The sequence below is a fragment of the Cyprinus carpio genome, chromosome A8, assembly GCF_018340385.1.
Source record: "Cyprinus carpio isolate SPL01 chromosome A8, ASM1834038v1, whole genome shotgun sequence".
NCBI lineage: Eukaryota > Metazoa > Chordata > Actinopteri > Cypriniformes > Cyprinidae > Cyprinus > Cyprinus carpio.
In genome coordinates, this window is record NC_056579.1 from 7,660,771 (window position 1) to 7,685,393 (window position 24,623).

Sequence of the window (24,623 nt, forward strand, 5' to 3'; positions counted from 1 at the left end):
CCTCTCCATTTAGACAACAGCGGGCCAAACCAACACCCCGCAAGCCACAAATTACAGTGACCAGACGACACATACTTTTACCCTGGCTGGGAAAATCATCCCAAAGCACTTGTTTGTGCTTTGTGTCTGCAACTGTATTACTCAATACAGTTACTAAAACAGCCAACCAAAATAGAACTTTTAGTAAAAACATATGAGCATGAGACTTTATTCTGTTTGTGCTGAATGCAAATATTTTTTGGACCTGCTGTTCACATTTAAGGTTTTATGACTGCTTATCTGGCACGGCCGTTGCATTCATTCTGCACTATGACATCATGGATCCATTTAGAGGTGCACCGAGGCTGTAAATGTTTAAAAATAGCCAACGCTCAAGCAGCTCGATAGCACCATGACGAATAATCCCTCCATCAAGGAGCGGTGCATACATAGTTGTACATCAAATCAATCACCTCTACTTTTAGTTGTAGCCATTTATATATTGCCATTTTTATCTTCACACATCTGAGGGCTGATTGCTAGGGGCTGATTCTTTTTAAATAGTGGCATGCATTTGGAATGAGAATTATAATTGAAGCATTTGGATGTATTGAATTAAGGTTCAAGGGTCTCGTTGGGTAAGTGCAGAGCACAGGTTAGCTATCGACAGGACAATGGGCCACATAATGACAATATACAAGACACTTTACAGTATTAATAATAGTAATTTTCTGTAGTAGATTGTGAGACATCGTAAGCATGACTGAGTAACTAAGCGCACATTAGATCATATTGGCACACATCAGAACTGACTATTCTCATGGCTTCTCTGGTTAAAGATGATGTGCTCAAAGGCTGAATTTGATCTGGAAGCCGCTTTTGGATCATGATTATGGATGAGATGACATTCCCCTGTTGATTCTTGGATGTCTAATCCTCTTTAGTTTACTCCACAAGTGGCCATTCAGCAGCTTAGTGAGTTTAAAAATCCATGTTTGATTCGGAAATTATGCAGATTATGGCAAAGTGCACAACTGAAGATGGAGATCATGTATACACGTTTGTATGAGATTGATTTCTTCGTCGTTGTGATGGAAAGCAGCAAGACAACTAATCCGATGGTACATGTAGATAGTTAGTCATACAGTACTTGTACTTAGAGATTTGAACACCATTTGTACTACAGACATGAGTAATACATTTAATGTTGCAGCTTGTTGAGAGCTAACTAAGTGATCTGACTTACAATAGCTCGATGATAAAAGAGGAAAAAATTACTCCGACTTGCTGGACCTTAGTAAAAGAGGTGTCTTAGTCATACCTAGATACCAGAACATCAAAGATACAAGCAGCCAATCAGAACATCCTAGCAACCGTATAGCGATGTCCTAATGATTTTGAAGATGTTGGCATCAACTGACCACACATAGTGATGGCGACTTTGCATGGATAAGCATCACTCACATTAACTTATAAAATGTAAAAATCTTGTTATTTCCTGCTGCTTCCTGTGGGGGCTTGAAGGATGAAGACCCCCCGTCTGAACCTTGTAGGTTGAGATTCCCAAGGGGTTCAGTGGGTCATTAGCAGCCTCTTATGTGCAGGATAAATGACCTGGTCTGCTCTTTGGTGTTGGGTCACACCCTTCCTGAACCAGAGTAAACAAAGAAGGCCATCAGAGTGTCCCATCAGCCTCTTGGGACACAGGACATTTTCCTCTCTTATCTCACCCCCATCACATTGTCCATTTAGATGGTCCCTGGGGTGTCTGTCATCGTCATGTATTCCTGGACAGGCCAGGACAAATCTTAGCTGAAAGAAACAGACCAGCTGAGTCTGGGGATGTGACAGATGCTCATGAAAGATTTATGGTCCTTTTAAATTTATTTAAAATGAAAGTTTTTGGTGCAATTTAGGGATGAGAATCAACATTAAAAAAAATCTATTTTTATTTATATATACAGTACTGTGCAAAAGTCTTAGGCACATTAGTATTTCACCCCAAAAAAGGGTTTAAAGCCAGTTATTATCTTTTGCTGTAGTGTGTCAGGTGAAAATATCAGTTTACATTTCCAAACATTCATTTTGCCATTAATTTTAATAATAATCTAGTGAGATTTTTGAATGCAGAAGCAGTCTGACAACAGCCGGTGCTCCACATGGAGATCTGATCTCACCATCATCGAATCTGTCTGTGATTACATGAAGAAACAGATGAAACTGAGACAAACTAAATCTAGAAGAACTGTAGCAACCTGCCTCCAAAGCTACAGTACTGTGAGAAGTTTTAGGTACTTGTGTAAATATACTGTAAAGTAAGGATGCTTTCAAAAATATTGTCATAAATGGATTTTATTTATCAGTTAACTTCTATTAACTAAATCAAATCAATATGTGGTGTAGCCAACCTTTGCATTTAAAACAGCTTTTGTTTAGGTACACTTGTAATTTGTCATAAAATTTCAATACTTTGCTATAATGACTTTTCCCTCCATTCTTACTGTATAATAATCTTGTTAAATCTTATGATACATTTTGTGGAATGAGAAGGCATCTTAGTTTCCGAAAAAAGCTTGATTCTCACAAACCTCTCTCTCTCTCTCGGTCTCTCTCGGTCTCTCTCGGTCTCTCTCTCTCTCTCTCTCTCTCTCTCTCTCTCTCTCATTTAATCACATTCTCTCCATTTCAATCTATGATCCCCCAGCCCCCTCATTCCATTCTAGTTCAGTCCCAATCAGCGTGGCCCAGCCCTGGCTTTGTAAGGAGGACAGAAGGCGAGATAAGGGCCTGGGGCAGCCGTGCTGGATCACTTTGAACATGGCCTCTTTTTATTGTTTCCTCAAGCGTGCCCAATTTGTTGTACAGCAAAGGAGAGAAAAAGGGGAAAGATGGAAAAGTAGGGGACACGCTTGTCCTGGGGACTCAAAATCGCTGGAAGCCATCCTGTTGGAAAGGAAAGCCAAGAGAATGCCTTGAAGTCCTATGGGTTACATGAAGAAGAATAAGAGAAGATAAAACTGGCAAAAATAAAACCGTTACAAATCTCAAATTTTTGTTGTTGTGCTGAAATTATACAGCATTTCTTCTTGAACACTTTTGAAATGCAGACAACAAAATATTTTGAAAGTCAAAGTTATTGTTCATGTTTATGATCTGATTGTGAATGATTCAGTGCACATTATTGCACAGAAAAATGAAATGTAATTTTTCATCAAAATGTAATAGCATCCTCTGATTCTGAAATGTCTTTCCTTTTCAGCTTCAAACACAGGTGTCGGCGGTGTTTCAGGAGGGTAGTTGTCCTCCAAGGCTGACTGCTCTCATTCAGTTTTGCCTCTGTTCTGGTATGTAATGCCCAAATTTCAATACATAAAACCCAGTTTTGCTTGGTCACTCTGCCAGTTGCTGAACACATGAAGTGCTTTCCGGAATAATTTTTTTATTCCCTGATCCCCAAAAGCATATTCTTTTATCAAAGACAGGAGGTGAAACTTTTGGTGTTGACTGAAGGGACTGTGCCAGGCTGTGTCAGCAGCTCTCCAGCATCCTGTCAATCAGACAGACTTCCTGCTGTCCCACTGCTCTGCTGAGCTTTTATTTCTGCCATAGCCATGATATTTCTGCTGTGTTACACTGTCAGTGTGTGGGGGAACCTCTGCTGCATGTCCAGTGTGTGTATGCATGTAGAAAGTGTTAGAGAAAAGGAGACATGGTTCCTTTCAGTTAATTTCAATTAATTGTTTAGGTGTTTAAAAATTATTCACTGATTTGTTTTAGTCATCACACATAAGAACCAGACTTTCACATAAGATCCAGACTTTCACATAAGATCCGGACTTTAACACAAGGTCCATTCTCGCATTCAAAAACAGCTAGACAGAACCAAGAATGAAACCAGATGAAGGGGTCTCAAGAATTGGGTTTGGAGGTAGACTTGACAGCATCTTAAAAAAACACACAAAAAAAAAAATAAAACACATGCCATAAATTTTAGTCCCAAACACAGAAGAACCAGCTCAGAAGAACGATTTATTCAACATGCATTAGATTCCATGTCTGACAGGTGTTAATATAAGTTTCTGCTAAACGAGTAAGCCTGTTTTTTTTTAAGGCAGGCTTGTCACACTTTGGCTTTTAAGCCTCTACAGTGTGGAAGACATTCACAGCTGTACTGTACAGTGCACATCACCTTCCTTCCCACAGTTGCCCCTCACACTGACCAAAGTAAAGCCCTCAAGTTGTTTTCACCACTGAGAAATTTACTTAGAAATCGCTCGTTGCAGATGAAGCCTTCTATGACTGAAGCCGTTCTGTGAGAAACTTCCTCTTAGAAGAAAGAATCCCTACAAGAAGCACCAACACTGCCCTCTCTGTCTTTCTAACTCCAACTGACCCCTAACACCATCGCAAAGACCGGAAGTCTCCATGACTACCTACTGCTATTTTTAGAAACAAGCCCAAAAATGTGTACCAGACCCGAATGTTTTTTTTAACAGACGTTCAAACCCTGAGAGCAAGGATCCGATGAGTTGGCTGGCCAGACGTGAGAAATAACAAACATGCTGCTATTTCTGGACAATTCAGCCTTAGAATTCGAAAATATAGACTGTTCTGATAAACAAGCCAGGAATCTGTCATCAGTGTTGGTGAGATTTGCATTTATGCATTTATCCGAAGCAATTGCATTCAAGCTATACATCTTTTCAGTGCGTGCACTCCCTGGGAATTGAACCCATGACCTTTGCGTTGCTAGTGCCATGCTTTGCTGTTTGAACTACAGGAATACTGCTATTAAAAGCAAGAATGTTGAATGAATTTTGAAGTTTCCTAATATGCTCTGCTTAATTGTGTTCTAGGCTTTGATGGATCATATATCAGTAGTTCATGCACCATCAGAAAGAAAGAACGAACCGATTAGCCACACCTGTGGAGACTCACTGAAATACTTCAATCCACTCAATAAACTCAGAAATTTGAAAGCATTTCATCCTGTTGGCCAAAACCCCCTGTAGGCTCTGTGTAATGTAAGCCCCTGAACATTCTTGCTATTAATAATCCATTCATTTTGTATAGTTGTATGACCAGCTGGCTGGTGGATTCATTCCCACATGGGCTCCATATAAAACTGTAACAACCTCACGCAGAACAACCAATTTTATATCGCCCCATAAATTCACTCAACCCGACCTGAACAGCTCTCTGTCTTTATCACATGACACATTAGATGAGTGAACAAAACTACACGTGTTCACACTTACGATCCATTTGCAAGCCACAGAGATAAAAGATTTCAATCAATATGGTTTAAATGGTTTTGAAGACAACAAGGAGGAGGGTGTGCAGCTAAACAATTACAAGTGAATGGGAAGAAACACACACACACACACACACACACACTTGTAAGTGAGCATATGCCTGACGCCTTCACTTACTATAGTGAAACAAAGCCATATATCTAAAGAGCCCAGACCAAAGACTGCCACAATAAAACTACACATGGACCTGCTTTTTATGGCACCTCTCTATTAATCTTTTCTTTTCCACTACATTTTTTTTTGTTGGAAAAAAAATCTAAATTTCTCTGATTTTAAATCAGTCTTGCTGTGCTACAGATCTATTTATTTATAGTATTATATATATATATATATATATATATATATTAATTACATGTAAATTAGGTGCTACTTAATCCGCATTAATTGCATTCATTTATACAGATGTCATTTTAACAAGTTTTCACTCACCTTGGCCCCAATAATGGAGCTCTTCTGATAGAAACAGCACAAAGCTGCCGTGATGGTCCTTAAAATATTGCATCTCTCCGACATCTCTCTTGTTTCTGTGGCACTCATCAGTGGAAATACATGCTTTAATCTCCAAAACTCACTGCTTTATACCTCCCGTGGACAAGAGTAGGTTAGCTGCCCAGCGACTGTCTGTAAACTCTCTCAGCGCGAGTGTGCATGAGTGAGTGTGTGTGTGTGTTTGTGCGCTCAGCAGTGCATATGCTGCTCCATGCTGTTGCTCTCACCCCCGGGCAGCCCATGCAAGGAGCCGCGCTAAACTCCATGTGATATGACTTTCTAGCCAATCAGAGTGCAGTCATCTGCATGAGCGCCACACAGCCAGCCTCTAAACCAACCCCTCTAGCAGCTTATCAGAAAAAATATGAGGGGGGAACAGAATAGAATGAGATATTTAGATTAGGGCTTCAAATTTCTTAAGTTCTTGCATTTTCTCTTAGAAATCCCAAACTTCATAGCTATTTTCTTTAGTTATATGCTATTAAGTTATTGTACGAAGATTATATTTAGCCATTTTAAGATTTTCTTTCACTAACTGGCAAATGAACAGAAGCTAGTGAAGCTAGTAAATTGAATAGTACATTTGGAGTTCTGAGATATATACTGTAGCATGCATTTCATTGACTGCATTTTCATTTCATTCACCGAATTTGCAGCATTGCATATGCTCAGATTCCATGTGGGCCTGGTTATCAGTGTTTAAAATGATGAAAATTATCAATTTATATCATAACAGAATAAAGAACAAAGCTGACACACATTGCAAGTAAAGAAGATCATGCTGAGAGACAATCTGATATCAAGCAGTGACATGAAAAAACGTTGCTTATCACTAATAACATTTGAAATTAATCTTTCCAGACAAGAGCGAGCATTTCCTGTGGAGGACTTTCAGAAGCAGTTTTCCAGGCAGATGAGGAGAGCGGTGATCCTGTGTGACAGGTCTGCACTGAGGGACCAGGGCCGTGTCTTTTAGTATCATCACAACATCACTCTAAAATCCAGTGGGGTTTCATTAACAGCAGGGGGTTAATATAAAAAAGCATTCCCCCAGCAGGCAGCGCTCTCTGCCCCAGCTGGGACTATCCTGACCCTGAGAAGAGAGCCCGGTTGAGCCTGAAGGGTCCCAGACGGCCAAATTCACTCATTTTTCCCATTGGGGTTTAAATAACAAGACTACTCTGTCTCTTAGTCACACGCAAACAGCACTTAGTGTTATTGCGGCTAGTTGGCTTCCTAGAGGGGCTTTTGTTGAGGAGTTAACGGGGGCTTTCTCTTGATTAGCCTATTTGTTAACAGCATTACGAGTCCTGTCATTTTCAGGGAAAGGAACTCCCACCCCATAGAAAAAGCTCAGGGACTAAACGAGGCATTTGGAAACCAGTAAGTTTAGAAGACAGAAGAGAATTCATGTTTCCCAGACCATTTCACCGGACTGAATAAGAGCTCACAGAGTGTTTGTGAGGTGAGTCTGTGTTATTTGCACCATTTAATAATGTGTGGCTATTTAGTGAAAGGACCTTTCAAAAATTATTTCATAATATCAACATTTTTCTGGGGTCTGCACACAAAAGTCCAGTTATAAAGCTTCTTTGCATTTTTTTTCCCTGTATAATACAATTTTTTATTATACATTATTTTGCTAGCACAACAGTTTGAGTAAAACAAAAATTAAATGGACAAATTAACATGACTTTCAGATTATCTCAGTATTAAATTTTTCTTTGACAGCAATAATTGAGCTGTATGAATTTCTCAGGTTTGTGTAAAACCTTGTGATCATGTTCTCTAGCATGCATTGAGAATGATCCAAAGGGCATTTTGTGCTTCAATGGAAGCAAGAACATCTGACTGTCTGTGCAAAGGGTGCACATATTTGATTAGCAACACATAAATAGTGCAAAATATTAAATATATCTTCACTTTTTTATTTCTGCATTTTAAAATTAGATTTTCACATGGACTTTTGAACCTCATTGTATATTTTTCTAAATAACCAAAAAATAATTAAATGTGAGAATGCAAGTGGAAAACTTCTCTGTTCATCATTAGAGAGGGAAACAATAAAGTATGTTTGTCCTACATTCTCCAGGGCCATTTTTGGATGCAAACAGTTGGATGTCTATCAACAGATTTGTTGAGTTTCTCCCAGATTGCTCTTAAGAGGTAAACAAAGACATTATGGCTGGCTGGCACAACCTCGGACCAACACTGGAATGTTCTCCCTGAGAGTGGGTCCCTAAACTACCTAATTATACTCAATAAAATCACCATGGTCCTGCATGCAAATCTGCTTTTCCACAGTCCGCTACAGAAATGAGTCAGCGTGATGTTTTTGTACATAAGAGCGAAAAAAAAAAAAGATGAAACTTTTAAATGCATGTCTGTCTTCAGTTCAAGAGAGCATAGTTCAAAGTGTAAAGTGCTTTCACATGACCATTTCTAGATGAATAGTGTATTTTTATTTTAAAAAAGAGCAAGGTGAATGAGGGTAATCTGGGACATCTCAGATTTTTTTCCCCCTCCATCTTGCTCAATTTTTTTCTGAGCAGGCAAAAAATGCAGCTGAGAAGAGAGGGAAAAAAAAGAAAAAGAAAAAAACCTGGCAGTACAGAAATAAGATGTTAGAAAAAGTAAAATGTTAGAAAATGTAATGTATGCGAAGATGTCATTTTTCTTAAGTGACAGTCCAAAAGCAACTCCAGTGCATAAAGTCTGAGACCTCACACTGTATCCACTGGTTAGACCTCAAGTTATTTTTGTTTTCTTGTTAAGACTTCATTATTATTTTTATATTTTTTTTCTATAATGTTGTTATAATATTTTTATTATATTGTACTTATTTTATTATTTTTATTACGGTATATTTAATTGTTAATTTTTATTCTATTCTACAGAAACTGTGATCACTCAAATCACTTGCTGTCTCGAAGGACTTCACTCTTTATAAATGATGTGAAATGACAATGAAAACTTGCTGTAATTTATTAGGTAGTTTCAAAGTGTTGCAGTGCACAAAAATGAACACTAGGGGGTGTTGTGCTCTTTAATGTGTGCAGCAGTGATAATATTCAATCAATGCTAGCTTTAATGACTGCTGTTAAACAGATGGCTTTCCTCATAGTTCTCCGTGGAAATTCACACTAATGTTCAGCCAGACTTCTAACTGCACCGATGATCTTCCTCTTTGTTTAGTTTGGCACCTAAGTGATATGACAATTCATCTCTGTTGCAATCTGTAATATAATGTTCATTCCGCTATTGCGTTACTCACTAATGTTTGGGTTTATCAGTCTTGCTCCAAGTTCACAGTCATGTAAAGAGCTACACAGTCACAGTCAAGACATACTCGACCCTAAGGCCATGAACATGATCAACATTCATCAATACCAGTCAAGTTATGCCTGTGGACAAGATTTTACAACAGTCTGGAGTGTCCCTTGAGGTAAAGATCTAAAAATACTACCTTTAATATCACTGCATTAAGATCTGGAACATGTGCCAAAACATTATATTATAATAACTGGAGGCTTTAATGCAGGGAGTGTGCCACATGCTATTTCGATTGAATGAAAACTGGATATTCGACAACGCATTTGTCAGGTTATATAAAAGTAAAACAATAAGTCATAGCATTCATCAGGGATAATCTAACATGTTTTTTACATAGTTACATTAGTAAAATAAAAAATTATATTCTTAAACATTATTACATATAATCCTTAACCAGTCATTAATGTATATCAGAAATATCATGCATGCAATATTTCCATGTATATTTACATTTGTATGTAGATATGTACATACGTGTATATTTACATTCTATTAAGAATTACATGTTTGTTAATGAAAAATATTGTGTTTTGTAATAACAATGTGTTACTGGTCACACCTTTAGCACTTTCTTCTTCTTTGCAGACTGACCTAAAGTTCCTCATTTTTTTGTCTATGAAATATTTAGCAATGATAATATGATTTTGTCTAACAGTATGAGTGGGTATGTCAGTCTGTTCCATCAGTTTATCATGATTCATCTTTTGAGAGACGGAACCCCCCTTGAACTGTTCCTACTGGATCAGTCTGTTCTCAGTTCAAAACTGGGCTCTCTGTGCTTCTGTCTCAGAGAGGCTGCAGGCCGGGCTAAAGAGGTCTTTCTGTGGGCTCACAGGGCAGCAGATCCCACAGAGGGAACAGTGTCTCATTGTTCCTGTAAAGCTTTCATAAGTGCTTAGCAGCTTACTGAGCAACAGTGTGTGTGTTCACCATCAGGCCATCAAGAACAGAAAGATGCTGTATGTGTGTACATGTGCATGTGTGGGAGAAAGCAGGAAATAAATCTGTTGTTTCACTCTTAAAAATGAAGGTTCTTCAATGTATTTTTGCAGCACCCTTAGAACCCTCTTATTTTTGTGCTAAACGTGATCCTGGACCACAAAACTAGTCCTAAGGGTTAAATAATAAATAAGCTTTCCATTGATGTTTGGTTTATTAAGATAGGACAATATTTGGCTCAGATACAACTATTTGGAAATCTGGAATCTGAGCGTGCAAAAAAATAATCTGAATATTGAGAAAATCACCTTTAAAGTTGTCCAAATGAAGTTCTTAGCAATGCATATTACTAATCAAAAATTAAGTTTTGATATATTTACAGTAGGAAATTTACAAAATATCTTCATGGAACATGATCTTTACTTAATATCCTAATAATTTTTGGCGTAAAAGGAAAGTCAATAATTTTGACCAATGCAGTGTATTTTTGGCTATTGCTACAAATATACCCCAGCGACTTAAGACTGGTTTTGTGCTCCGGGGTCACAAATAGGGGTTAGTAACTGTTTTAGTGCAACATAAAAAAAAATCCAAGATTAATACAAAAAAAATAAAAACCTAAAAAAAAAATAGCAAACCAAGTTGTAATATTTTAAGAAAAAAGGCAAAAAATATGAAAATAATCGTAAGAATGTAAGAAAAAAAATCTAAGATTGCAAGAATACAATTTTAGCAATACAAGATGCAAATCATAATATTTTGAGGAAAAGGTCAAAAATTATGTCAACAAAGTTGTAACAAAGTTATATGTAGTAATATAACAGTATAAGCAATATTTTGTGAAAAATTAAGTAATATTTTGCAAATTGTATATAATACAAATCTCATATTGCTACAATATTGTGTTTGACTGTTTAATTTTGACTTCTTACTCAAAATATTATGACTATATTACTAACTTTATTTTTATTCTAATTTTCTTTTCTTTCTTTTTTCCCTTAAATGCTTCACATAATTATTTGGTTCTTTGGAGAATAAAAAAGTTATTGATGGTACATTATAAGATCTTCAGACTGGATCGCTTTTCAGTTTGCATCAGCCTATCCAAATAGTTGTATATATCCTTCTTTAAAAAGTGTGAAGTGAAAATTAGTGCTAATGTGCCAACAGGTCATGTAATTTATAGTAAATCAAATGTGACACTGATGTTTCATTTACATTCATGAATCACAAGAAGTCTGTGGTTCATGCGTCATGATCAACGATTCAATCAACGATTTGATTCCCACCCTTTAAAAATTGTATTTTTAAACCTCAAGTCATCCAAACAGTTTCCACCCTCCAGATCATCTTTGATGATAATAGCTCCAATTTCTTTAATCTCTGCTTTACACGCAAGGAGAGAGAAAGAATAAAGTCATATCATCATTGCTTGATATTAAATATTGATAAATGATTTGTTTACAAATGTAAACTGAGTAGAAGTTGCGCATTTGAGTTAATGTAGATCTTAACTTCACTCATTCAACCATAGAAACCACCACCTGATCTGATATCATCTAAAAACAAACAGTTTTCACTAACAATCCTAAAACGAGGGTCATCTGACTTCAGAAAGTGATATCAGCGCATGAGGTCTTGCAAGTTAATTATCCCATATTTTTGATGGCTGGCTTCCTGTTAACTTTGAAGAAAACATTCCTTAGCTAATAGGTTGTCAAAAAATTGGCCAAAGCTGTAAAACCAGCACAACTGAACTGAAAACCCAGGGTCACGTAAAACATATGGCTGAGTAATCAACATCAGGTAACGGTATGAGAGGAAAGTATTATTTATATCAAACTAAATATAGTGTCTACCCTGATTATACTACGTCTGTAGATGATGAGAACTGTATTGATAATTATAGCATCATATTTACAATATATTCTATTAAATGAGTAACTTGGATGATAAACCAAACCTGTCTGTGGTTTTCTGACTGAAGAATTAAACTTATGCACAGATCTGCATGGGAACAGGCAGGCAGACAGTTCTAAGAGCTTCCTAAAATAGTATAAAGAGCCAGTGTATATGCAGTTCATCTGATCGAAACATTTCATGGCTATGTTATTCCCCTGAGGATATGTTGTCATCTTCTGTCAAGGTCTGTTATAGGCCTCTCTGATTGGAGGGTGAATCTCACGAATGTCTGAATCATATTTTGCTCCAAATGAATCAATGAATAAATAATTTGGATTTTTTTTTTTTTTTTTCATTTTAATTCTTCAACCACATTCCACCCCCATCCCACCCCCGATTATTATCCAGGTGAGTTTGATTTTCACAGTGATATTGCCATACAATTTATATAAACATTAATTAATTGATTAAAAATAATTTTCCACTTTTTTTTAGTAATTTAAATGTTAATTAGTAATGGGAAAAGTAGTACAGATACAATTAAATTATAAATATTTGTCTATTTATTTATCATAATGTAATAATTCAGTTTAAACAATAAGTACTTTTTCTGCATTACATTAATGAAAATTTAGGGGAAAAATATGTTTGTCATTAAAAAAAATCCCATTGCAAATAAATTGTACTGGTACAAAAATCTAAAGTTCTGTACAATATGGCAAACATTCTTAGACAGACTGTGGGATTCACCCTGTAATGACATTTTACAAAAATAATACTTGATTATGGTGACTATGTTCAACTGTGCTGGAGCACTGCTTAAGTATAGTTGTTTTTGACTGTGTGTGTGTTTGTGCTGTTTGCTTTGGTTTGTTGTCAGTGTGAGGTAATGCTATGAGGTGTTTGTTCTTCACAGAGAGTTGCTAGACCCCAAGAAGATGCAAACCACTGAGCTACTGAGTACAGGGAGGACAGAGAGAGTGAGACGGATCGTTTCTCAGCAGGCTGACAGAGGTAGCTGTGTGGTGACAGCACACTCAAGACTGAAGGTAATCACAGTGGAAAATATCATGCTAACCGAATGAGACACTCAAGATGTGTCACACCGTATCTTTCATCAGAGTCGTGGGTGCTGTAATACAGCCATATTGTGCGACGAAGAGCTTTCATAACTGCTAGATGATGCCTCAGGTCAAAATAAAGCCAGGGAACAATTCTGCCTTTGCTGGAAAAGTGAAATTTGTCTGTATTACCTAAAGTATGCTGTATTACGAAATTGTCATTGCCCTTCAAAATCAAATGCCCTCAACTACCTAGACAGGTCAAGGAGAGTGCATTTACATTTGCTAAACTCCATGGTTTGAGTTAAATAATGCAACAAAAGTATTGTTTTTGCATTCCGCTTAACTCTAATCACTCTCAACTAGCACATAAAATACATAAGGAAGCATAAATGTTTATAAAACAAAGATTATCACTTCCACTGACGCACACATTTATTTCTGATGCAAATCTAAGTATGCAATGCAATATGTATATTTACTCAATAAACTACAATCCTTCATATCCTAATCACAACGTTCCTGTCCTGTTTTAAAGACTCTACACTTACAAAACTACTTAAGTTGAATATTATTGGATATCTCAAAGGGTTAAGGGTTGCCCTAAGATCATCTCTGTCTTAAACAAATCATTACATCATTACCTCATACATTGCCAGTGGCTTTTTACCATAATAGAGCAATCATCTCCACTCCACACACACATGTTAAGGTAAAATGTGAAGCCTTACCTTGACATACTCCATGGTAGAGTCCATGCCTGCACCGTCCCTGCAGGAAAAAGAAAGAACTCTCTTTAGTGAACACACAAACTCTCCTTTAGCTCAGCTGCCTGCCCGTTTAACTGTAAGTGTGTGTGTGTGTGTGTGTGGGTCCTTCTCTGGGCAGGCTGTAGGTTGTAAGTCTACCAGTCCAGCCCCACTCGACTGAGGTCATTACACCACAGTACAGACCACAACATATGGACACAAGCACCCACCATCACCCCAAACACACACAATTAATTCCACACCAATCCAAATATGCAAACTTCTGCTGTGATTAATGCAGATATCAGATTAGTTAATGAGCAAAAAGAATAAAAAACTTAAGTAAGCTTTAAGAGAGCGAGAGAAAGAATGAAGGGTTAAGCGGTCAGGGATGAGCATGTCGAGTCTTTTAGTGGCTCTCTGTCTCACACAAACACACTCTTGTGACTCTCTCCGGATCTATGCTTACGTGCAGATTTAAACCCTGAATTCTAAAGGATTATAGCCAGGAAAAGGGAAATTAATTCCTTGAGTCTAAATTTCCCACAGGGCCAAAAACAGTGTAAATAAACTTTCAGTGCAACCTTTGGGTAAGAGACAAACTTAGTGCAAATGAAACACAGAATCTATACAAAAATATAGGAGGAGATGGGACGTAGCGATTGTTTACATGACCTCTTTTCCTGTCAGTTGCTTTAAGGTTATGGTCTAGATGTGACTTACCCTAACTGCAGAGATGGCCCTTGGTCAGCACTGCATTTTTTGTTTTATTTAGAATCTCTATGTGGAACGCAGGAACCATGGTGGTGAAGAGAGTCGCGGAGAAGAATGAGCGGTCGAGGTGCATGGCGTAGCTTTTTCTCCATTTAGATTTTTCCGCCCTCTCTCTTTCTGCCTTTACCCAGAGTCCCTTTCATCTCAGCTTACACAAAAACCTGACTTTTCTTTATGACTCTTTCTTTCTTCCTTTCTTACCAGCAGGGTGTGTGGTAGACGGTGTCACCCCCTTAGGGGAATAAGGGTGGCTCTCAGGTTCAGTGTGGAGGTGGCACCTGGGGTGAGAGCTCAAATATATAAAAAGCGTCAGATAACTGGAAATTTGAGAATGTATGAGAAGATTTTTTTTTAATTGTTTGTTTGCTTCGCATTTGATGCACTTAAAAGCATAACTGATTTCCTGTTTAATGTTCCCATTGGACGTTCAGTGGAAAGCTACTCTAGAGGCAAGAGGCCATGCTTTAAAGCTTCTGAACACTGACATTAGTATGCTATAAGTGAACACTGTCAGCACTCCCACTGGTCAACCCAAGAGTGACTTGAGTTTGGGACCAGGTCGAACATACCGTCTTATCCGCAAAGAGAGGGCATGGAGTGAGGACACGGCCTCAAGAAAAACATTCATCCCCATCTCTGGCTCGTTCTGTGCCAAGCCACAGCTGTATTGTGTCTCAAAGTGGTGATTTGTACCTCACAGTCTTGCCAGTCAGAATTAGAAAGCTGAGGGAGGACATGTCAGGTTAGAGAGATGGACAAGCTATTATTGGGTTTCCAGAAACTGATTCATCATGCTTAAGCCACTGGAGAAAAATGGTACACTTAACATGCAACACTCCCAATAATCATCCACATCCTGTAGAAAAGAATTCACCTACACATTGAAAGACATAAATCAAAGGCAGTTCACATCCAAGACGACGGGGTACCATTTGGCGACAAAATTATAAAAAAAAAAAATGCTTTTTATGTTTATTCATTTGTTTATATGATTTACTTATTTACTTCAAAATGCAAAAGTTTTTCATCCTTTATGTAGATTTAGGGTGTGGGTTTAATGTGGATTAAATGTAAAGTAGTATAGTTTTATTTAATATAAATGGGTGTGTGAGAGTAAAGAGAGTGCGAAGGACTCCAACAATTTCATGTTACATCAGCAGAACTGTGTGGCAAAAGGAAATCCTTTGGACCACCTGGTAGTCTGAATGGAATGTTTGGGTTCCGGAGAGCTTAGCAACCATTAATGAAGTTACATAACAATAATACTGGACGGCCCAACAAAGACCTGAGGCTACCAGCACATGCAGGGCATTAATATCATTACTGTTATGCATTTTAATTTCAACTAGATTCACAACCTCGTTTTAATTAAATAACTACATGGAATATTTATCTTTTAAATAATAGTTTTAAAAAATTAGTTAAAACAACATTTACATACAGGTAATATTATAACCAATAAGACAGTTGACATCTTGAAAGTGTTGTTGAACATTATGAAAGATAGGTGGCACTGTCTGGTGACAAAATTTTGTGCTGTTTTTGGCACACTCCAAGACAAGTCCATGTAGTTATGAGGGTGTTGAGTGGATTCTGTCAACAACTAGAACCACTTTAATCAGCTTTAACAAGTAAATCAAACAGCACTGTTGCACCTCCATCACTTTCATCTGTCTCATTCTCTTCCTTTGTCTCTCTTTCTTTGTGTTTCTCTCAATCTCTCTTCCAATCTGTCTCTTCGAAAATTCTTTCATCTCTCGGTCAAGCCATAAATCTACTGTCCTCACTTTAACCTGTGAAGAGTTGTGTGTGTCTGTGTTAGAACAGCTGCCTCACACATGCAGGTAGAAAGATGCAAAGAGCTTAAATCCTTGATGTTCCATTGTTTTTTAAAAGATAAATGTTTCAGTCCAAGAAACAAAGCTTACATGCATCTTATCTCATCTGACTACTCACCTGCAGGCAGACACACTCAAAATGCTGAAGCATTCTGCAGCCAGACGTTCAGGGGGTTGACATTTAATCACAATGCTATCCAAGTCTCCAACTCTGATAAAACTAATAATGGAAAAAGTCATCCAGGAGTAAGCTAGTTATTGATTCTGGGTTGATTTGATGTAGGTGTCCATGTTGAGAATTACTTGGGAGAAAATAATGCTGTAGGTTCCTCTCTCTCTCTTAAACCTACACAGTGATTATGTTCTACCTGTTTCTTTTTCCATGTGTCATGCAGAGTCGCAATAAGGTGTTGTTATGGTGACTGAGCCGCTAGAAGAAGTCATTGCTAACCTTGCTGCCTGCCCAAAGGAGCTTTTTTTGTGTGCTGTGGTCATTTTTCACCTCCCATCTCTCAGTGAGCTTTGTGGCTGTGAAATAATAATCTAATATTAGATAACCTTCAAATGTCAAGGGACAGATGCGGCCCACTGGGCTTACAGAAACCCAAACACACACCTACGCCTCCACAAATACACAAACACACCGTTACCCTTAAAACTGTTTGTATAAAAGCCACTATTTAGTCTATCCTTAGCGTTTCCTGAGGTGCTCAGCAACAAGTTAACAGCAAGTTGAGTTATCAGTGTTTTGTCTATGGTCTGCTCGCTGTTTCAGTTAAAGTTTCTCTTTTCCTCTGGCACTTTCCACACAATTCCTTTGTTTTTTATTTTTTATTTTGTTTCGCTTTTTTGTGAAAGTAATTAGATATGTTATAACAATTATCATCTAACAAAAATAACATATTGTAAAAAGTAGCTTGTTTTAAACAATCAAATGTTTGTATTCACCTCTTAAAATGTGATTTTGATTTCAACTGTTTGCAAAAATTAAGATCACGAAGTAATGTCACGTTTTTGATTTCATCTATTGAATTAATATTTAATTAAGCAGTAATAAGATATTTATTATTTATAATGAACTAATTAAATTACTAAATAATGGTTAAATAATATATTATTAAATATGAATTATTAAATGAAGAGTTCATTTTGCAAAAAACACAGTTTTTATAAATTTTCAGAAATCATGTTTTTTTTTTTTATTTTGCATTCCAAGTTATATCAATCAAACTACAGTTGGGTTGTTTTGATTAAGTAATAATAACTCAAAAAAAAAATACATGTACAAAATTAAAGTGCATTGAAATTTTATATACATTAAAAGTTTGTTTTTTAGCAAAAGCATATAGCTCCAACAGTTGTTGTTTTGGCAAAAGCAGATAACTCCACATTTCATGTTTCTGAGTTAAACAAGAACACTTGTGTAATCTTTGTAATCTCCTCAGCTGACAATGTAGACGCCTGAACTTTGTTGTTGTAATACAAAGAACTTTTCCCTCACCACTGTAACGTGCTGCTTTAGCAAGTTTCTGTGAAAAAGATTAATCTTTTATTTTCCTTTGACGCCACAAAGAAGATATCACAGGTTCATCATGTTCGTCGAAATTATCCATCCTCGATCACTTTTAGTCTGCTATGACGAAACTCCTCTCAGCCTTGTCACCTGACCCGAATACTGTGTGCTGATTCGCTTAAAAGGACTTATTGGGTTTTGTTTACAAACAACAAGGGTGCTTGTTGGTTTCTACTGTAAAACATGAACTCACGATGCCTTACAGTGGACAATACCAGTGTTTGTGAGAAAACATGTTTAGGGTTCAGAACATGCTATATGTGGGGAATAATGCACAGCAGTCAGATTCTTTTAAAACATAGCATTTATTGGTAGTTGCAAATGAACTCTTCAAATATGAATTATATTTGTTTGTTTTTTTTCTGTAATTTACGGTTATTATAAGTTTATGAATAAAAACTCAAGTGGTGATGAAAGTTTTTATTAAGAAAAACTTTAACTTTTTTGTGCCCTGTTCGTGAAAGGTGGCCTTTATAATCAGTGACACTGTCCACAGGGCCAGACACAGATTATTTTACTATATCTGCCAAGTATTTTATTGAAGGTGAGATATATTACCTGTTAAGTCAGTCTGCGTAAATAAGGGACAAACACAAACTTCTTTGTTGCTGATTGTGATAAGATCAGACAGCCAGGAAGGGGTGATACAGTTAAAAAGGCCTAGAGCTATTGCAAAGACGTAGGTAGACAGTGAAAAATAGAGACAAGACGCAAGAAAAAGAGATGGAGACAGTCCTGGACGTGAGACTGAGCCAGTATCAGCTTGTATTTTATGATTATTATCTCAGCTCTCCTATTTCCTGACGCAAGACATTAAAGTTAACAGGACTGAAGGGCAGTACAAGGCGAAGATTTGGTGTCAACTGCTCTGATGGACAACTTATTATCAGTTATGTTAAACCACTAGCCAGACAAACAACAACAAAGGGGTGATATGATACAGTAAAAAATAAAGCCAGCACACAGAGGTAACATTGGAGGTTTGCATCTACAGTATATTCAAATGTGCACTAAACACTAAATGCTAGCAAAGGCTAACAGCAGTTTTAGGGAGCTCAGTGATGCTGTATTCACTGTTAGCTGTTGGTTGAATTCACCTTTACATCCAACTCACTTAACTACCCTGTACTATTTAATATTTTATACTGCATATTTTATAGTCTAAAATTATGCCATTTTTATATATCATAAATAAGCAACCTATGTGTGGTCACAAGCCCTAAGTTTAGACACGGTTCCATTTGATTGTTACACAGTCGTTCTACAGATGCCATTTTATAACCCATTATATAATATGATATTTAATTCATAAAACATTGTACTAAAGGGAAACATATTACCAATGAGCTCCTAATGTCCCATAACACTGTCCCCTAACTGGGAAAACACAAGTGTTTTTATAAGTTGTCACATTGTCATGATTAGCACATGGTGTAATAGTACATTTAACATGTTTTGTTAAATGTAATCTGTACTTACTAAACAGTCCTATTCTATATTCTGACCATCTGCAAATTAGATATATTTATGTATAAGAATGAGATATATAATCAGCCGATTTTGAGAAAAATGACCAATTTGGCTTGTTCATTCTCACACCATCATTTTTTGGGTTTTAGATATATTTATTTAAAGAATATACAGTAAGCTGTAAAGAGCTGGCAGGTTAAGTTACTGTTGTGGTAACCTTCACCTAAATCTTGCCCTTAATCTTGACTATATATTTGAAAGCAACATTGCTCTATGCTGGGAAAGTGCTTTAAACTGTATTACATGTTATTGCCTACTGTATTTACCTAAAGGGGTGTTTACACTGAGACTGACGAGTCCATAGAATAACAACACCTCAACAGCTGGGTAGCTTTGAATGCTTTGCTTTGTGGTGTTTTTCGGGGTGCTGTAAGGCTTTGTTGCATCTGAATCACTGAGAGAAGACAGGTGTGTAGATGTACTGTATTTCTTACTTGGATGTAACACTGCTCGTCCTGTCTGAGTGGAATGCCTGGTGTTCTTCAAGAATGTTGTGTATTAGTGGTGATGGTGGCAGGCGATATCGGCCCGGGTATGGTGCTACAGATGACCCTGTATTTCCATTCATCTCCCACTGCTTCACAGGGGAACTAGTGCCGTTCTTCTTCTTGCGAGGCAGGGTACCATGGATGGAGACTCCCTGGTAGCCGCTGACCGGCATCTCGGCCATGGCAGGCTGTGAGCTCAGCAGATCCATAGAAGATGCAAGCGTACACTGCTGTCCAACATGCATGTTCCTAGGCAGACTAAAAAACCTCCCTTCTGCCATCATCCTCAGCTCTGTAAAAGAGTAAAAAAAAAGTCAACATTACATTAATAGTCTACAAACAATACCGTTATTTGATATACAGTAAAAACAGTAATATAATGAAATATTATCATTACCATTTAAAATGTTTCCATTTTAATATTTTGTAAATATTTTTTTGTAAAAATATTTATGTAATTTACTCCCGTGACAGCAAAGCTGAATTTTCAGCAGCCATTACTCTCATCTTCAGTGTCACATGATCTTTCAGAAATCATTCTAATATGCTGAATTATATATATATATATATGTGTGTGTGTGTGTGTGTGTGTGTGTGTGTGTGTGTGTGTGTGTGTATATGTATGTATGTATACATGTATACACACACACCTATTACTGACAGTAGTCCGTGTTTATTACTGTTATTAACAACACAGATGTGATGAAATGTGGGTGTTATTTTTTTCTGACTTTTTTTTTAGGTGGTATCAACAGTTAGTGTTTATATGAAACCTCCTGCCATGTGTGCCCTGTGGCACAGGTAAATTGGAGAGCATCACTGTTTGATAGTCCTGTCTCCTGGCAGCAACAGAGAGAAACAAAAAACAAAGACATCTCTCTCAAAAAGAGGGAACTCCATTCAGTCTGACCACAAGAGGTGCAGATAAGGATCTTCCCTTGTTGTCTCCAAGCGCGTGTTTACTTCAGCATTCCAAAGATGCACGGAGACCACTAATTGGTGCAGTGAAAGTGGAGATAGATTGTATGGAATTTTATGGAGCTAGATTTGTAGACATCACTCTTTCTGTTTTGTTTTCAAAGGAATAGTTAAAACCGAAAATAAAAATTCTGTCATCATTTATTTATCCATGTCACTCAAATCCGGCATGCTAATATTTATCCTTATTTTTTTAAGTAACACGATGCTAACCATTATCTGAATAGCCCCAAAAAGGAGAACACAGTATGCATAAAATAGCTTTGTGTTTCCTTGTGCAAGGAAAATAAATTAAACATGTCTGTCCATGTATAAGACAAGGGGAAGAGTATAAGGCTAATCTTTCACTTTATATATTTCATATTTAAGGATAAAATATAATCTCTAAACTTAAAGTAAAACAGCACCCCTGGTGTCCATAAGACTGTGACTTTTGTATGTTTATTGAGGGACTTCAAATCAAGAGAAAACAGTGGGTGTGTGAGTTCACTGACCCAGACGCTGGATGAGTGTGTGTGCATGTTGACCCCATTCAAAAGCGCTGTTAGGGTTATTCGGAGCACGCATGCATGCAGCAGAGCTGGTGTTGCCTTCACCCTCTTTTGTCTCTTTTGTGATGGATGAAACTCAATCTTGGAACCTGACAGCGCTTCTGTTTAAGGTCTGGCATGATCTCATTCCCTTCATGAAGAGGGGGGAGCTGATTTCATACTCAGACCCATTCCACATCACCATTCGTCCCCAAATGTTCTTCCTCTGCCACATGTACCTATGCATTTAATTCTGGGCCAGGAGTTTATATTGTTTGTGTTTTCCCATAATTTGCAGTGCAGCAGTGCATCCAGGGTCCAAAATGAACACTCGCCAAGCTTCAGATGTGACTGAAATTTGGCTTTGGTGAGTAAATAAAACATCTTGATTTATTTAAATAAAGTAAGATGCCCAATATAATGACCTGAGTTTGCTGCAGATGAGTTACATTTCTTGCAACAGGAACAAAAATATATTTTCCAGGAAGTAATGTGAAATTCTGTTTTGTAGCCAGTAAAACTATTCAGCAATGGACAGTGTGACAAAGAGTTAATTTTGGTCCCTTGCACAAGCATCGGTGGAGAGTGGAAAGACATGGAAACTCCCTGGTAATGCCATGCTGGGGTGTTTGAACCTGCAAACTTACCACAGGCACTTCCACCTCCACTCAGATCCACTCATCCATGACCACCAACGTCCTGAATCAGCTTATCATGTGACTGTACACTTTTAATGCTGTTTTCAGTTTAATTTTAGATTTAACAAACCCTAAGACAACAGTTGGGCTGGTTGTATAGCGTTTTGTTTTGTTTTTTTGTTTTTTTTAAATAAGAAAATGTATGCACTTAATCAGACTACACATGCCATACACCTACAAATCACTTTTTTATTTGCATGTATGTAACTCTTTACACAGTCTGGGTGTTCTGGTATGTAATGACTAGATTCCACACAGCGGGATTTTAATGGTTCGATCAGGGCACTTTGTAGTGTTATGAAATCCCGCTATGAATACCTCAGCTGTATGTTTATGCACCTGGAGCACCTGTGCGCTGTCCTGGGGCCCTGAAACATGAGATTCCATTCACTGGTGCTGTTTTTCATGTGGTGTGTAATGGCAAAGAGACATTAAAATCCACAGATCACTGTTACTGAGTTATCATACTGGCTAGTCAGGAATTCCCTGTTGGTTTCAGATTAATTTTTCTCACATGTCTCAGAGTGTGAGGGACAGTCATGCTCATCTGAGAAGGCAGATATGCACTTCCTGTGTCAGAGGAAGTGAGGGTTCTAAATCATAATACTCATATACATCAGTGGTTTTAGGATGGCAACTGTGACCTTTCTAAAAATAAAAATAGGAACATAGAGTGAAAAAAACTGGCATGCTCATATCAGATTTTTTTAAAAGATCAGATTTTAAAGGGGGCAGACCTTCCAGGTCCCTGGAGGAGGCCATTTCTAGATGTATGATTATAAATCTTTTCTTCAATGTACATATTTCACAGGTGACTGTGATTTTAAAGGTATAGATCTCCGAAAAATGCCAAATTCTTTCAGCATTTACTTATCCTCATGTCTTTTAAAATCCATCTTACAAATGTTTATTGTAAAGGAAATAAGTAAGTTTATTGTAAGAAATAAAGTCACTCTGAATTATTCCTTAAAAATCTTTCCTCTCATAAAAAATGAGGCCTCACTGAGGAACAAATCATGCTCATGTGCACTTAAATAGCCAATGAAATTTATTTCAGTGTAATTGGCCTTAGCTCTGGTCGTTTTTTCTTGTGAAGAGATGTCTCATCATTGACCACTTCAATCTTAAAATGAAATCATTGCTTTTTAATTATAACCATTGTTGAGGATGGATTGAGCATTGTTACAATCAATGATGAGAAAATCTCCAGTCTTATTGATTTCATCAGTCTATTTCTTTTCCGTTTACTTTTAAATAAGAACTTTAATTCCACTACTTTTACCTAAATCCTTTAACTTTTATTGACACAGTCCTCATACTATAAACTAAGTATAATTTCTTTGTATGAAATATATATATATATATGATTGTAGTTTAAAAGATATAACCAAACAGGCACAGTCTTATTTTGGTTAAAATGATAATAGCAGCAATGTGTGACATGGACACTATAATGTAAAATGTCACTGTAACTCTTACATGAACAACTCTGTGTAATAGGAATCTGAAACATAAGTGATTTCCCTGCTCTCAGCCCAGGTCAAAAGGCCACTGTAGGCTAACATGGTGTCTAAGAGCTCTGCATGGTGTAATTTTCAACATTTCAGCAGGCAGTGAGGCAGAGAGACAGCTGTCAGCGCAACAGAAATGCAGAAACAAGTCGCCTGTGGCTCTGGATTAAATATGCCAAACAATTAAACCGTTAACTTCTCTTTCTCCCCAGAGGTCATGAATATGCAAAGTGCTCATTAAATGGTTCTTAATTAATGCTTTGCTCTTCTATTTTCTCTTTAGACTCCCAATTGATTATCCAGTTCTCTCTCAAGTGCCTGTTCTATTCTAGACTGACATGCCATCATATGACCTCACTCCAAAATGTCAATCACACAATCCCGTTCTCTCTCTCTCTCTCTCTCTCTCTCTCTCTCTCTCTCTCTCTCTCTCTCTCTCTCTCTCTCAATCCTTCAAAGCACAGCTGGTTGCTGGCTGACATAATCCTCTATATCAAAAACACTTATTTGCCTCTGGCTAATACAATGTCATGTTCGGGAATGTTAGTGTCTTTGTTCTCCAGGAAAGCCATTATCTTATTCTTTTTTTTAGACTGGCTTGTACACACTATAATGATAATTCCCCACCGTTCACTTCCATTCTATGGAAAACAGCAGCTTGGAAATTCTATAAATGACTCTATTTGTGCACCACAGAAAACAAAAGGCATAAGCATGAGTAAATGATAACAGATTTTTTTTTAATTGTGAATGAACTATACCCTTAACATTTTTTAAAGAAATGTTTTTATTATTGTCTTTTACCCATGTCGAGTTTTTTGCAAATAACCTATTGCTTGCTCATTTTTAAGGTGTTTTAAAAGGATTATCCTGAGGCAATTATGCAAGTATTAAAGGGGTATAGATGGAAGAATTTTACTGGGTACAGTAACAATC

The 24,623-nt window shown here is 37.1% G+C and overlaps 1 protein-coding gene across 4 annotated transcripts in view; it reads right to left on the reverse strand.

Moving 5' to 3' along the window:
- Positions 1–24,623, reverse strand: part of LOC109059083 (breast cancer anti-estrogen resistance protein 3 homolog) — a 60,779-nt gene that overhangs the window by 12,639 nt on the left and 23,517 nt on the right. For 2 of the 4 annotated variants that reach the window (XM_042761897.1, XM_042761898.1), the window contains 3 exons: positions 19,917–20,262; positions 16,498–16,599; positions 13,750–13,789 (listed from right to left, as the gene is read on the reverse strand). In XM_042761897.1, coding sequence (XP_042617831.1) covers positions 13,750–13,789; positions 16,498–16,599; positions 19,917–20,262 — 488 coding nt within the window. Of the gene's footprint in view, positions 1–5,723; positions 5,857–13,749; positions 13,790–16,497; positions 16,600–19,916; positions 20,263–24,623 lie in introns of those variants that run through there. The other 2 variants (XM_042761899.1, XM_019076282.2) reach the window with 2 other exon arrangements.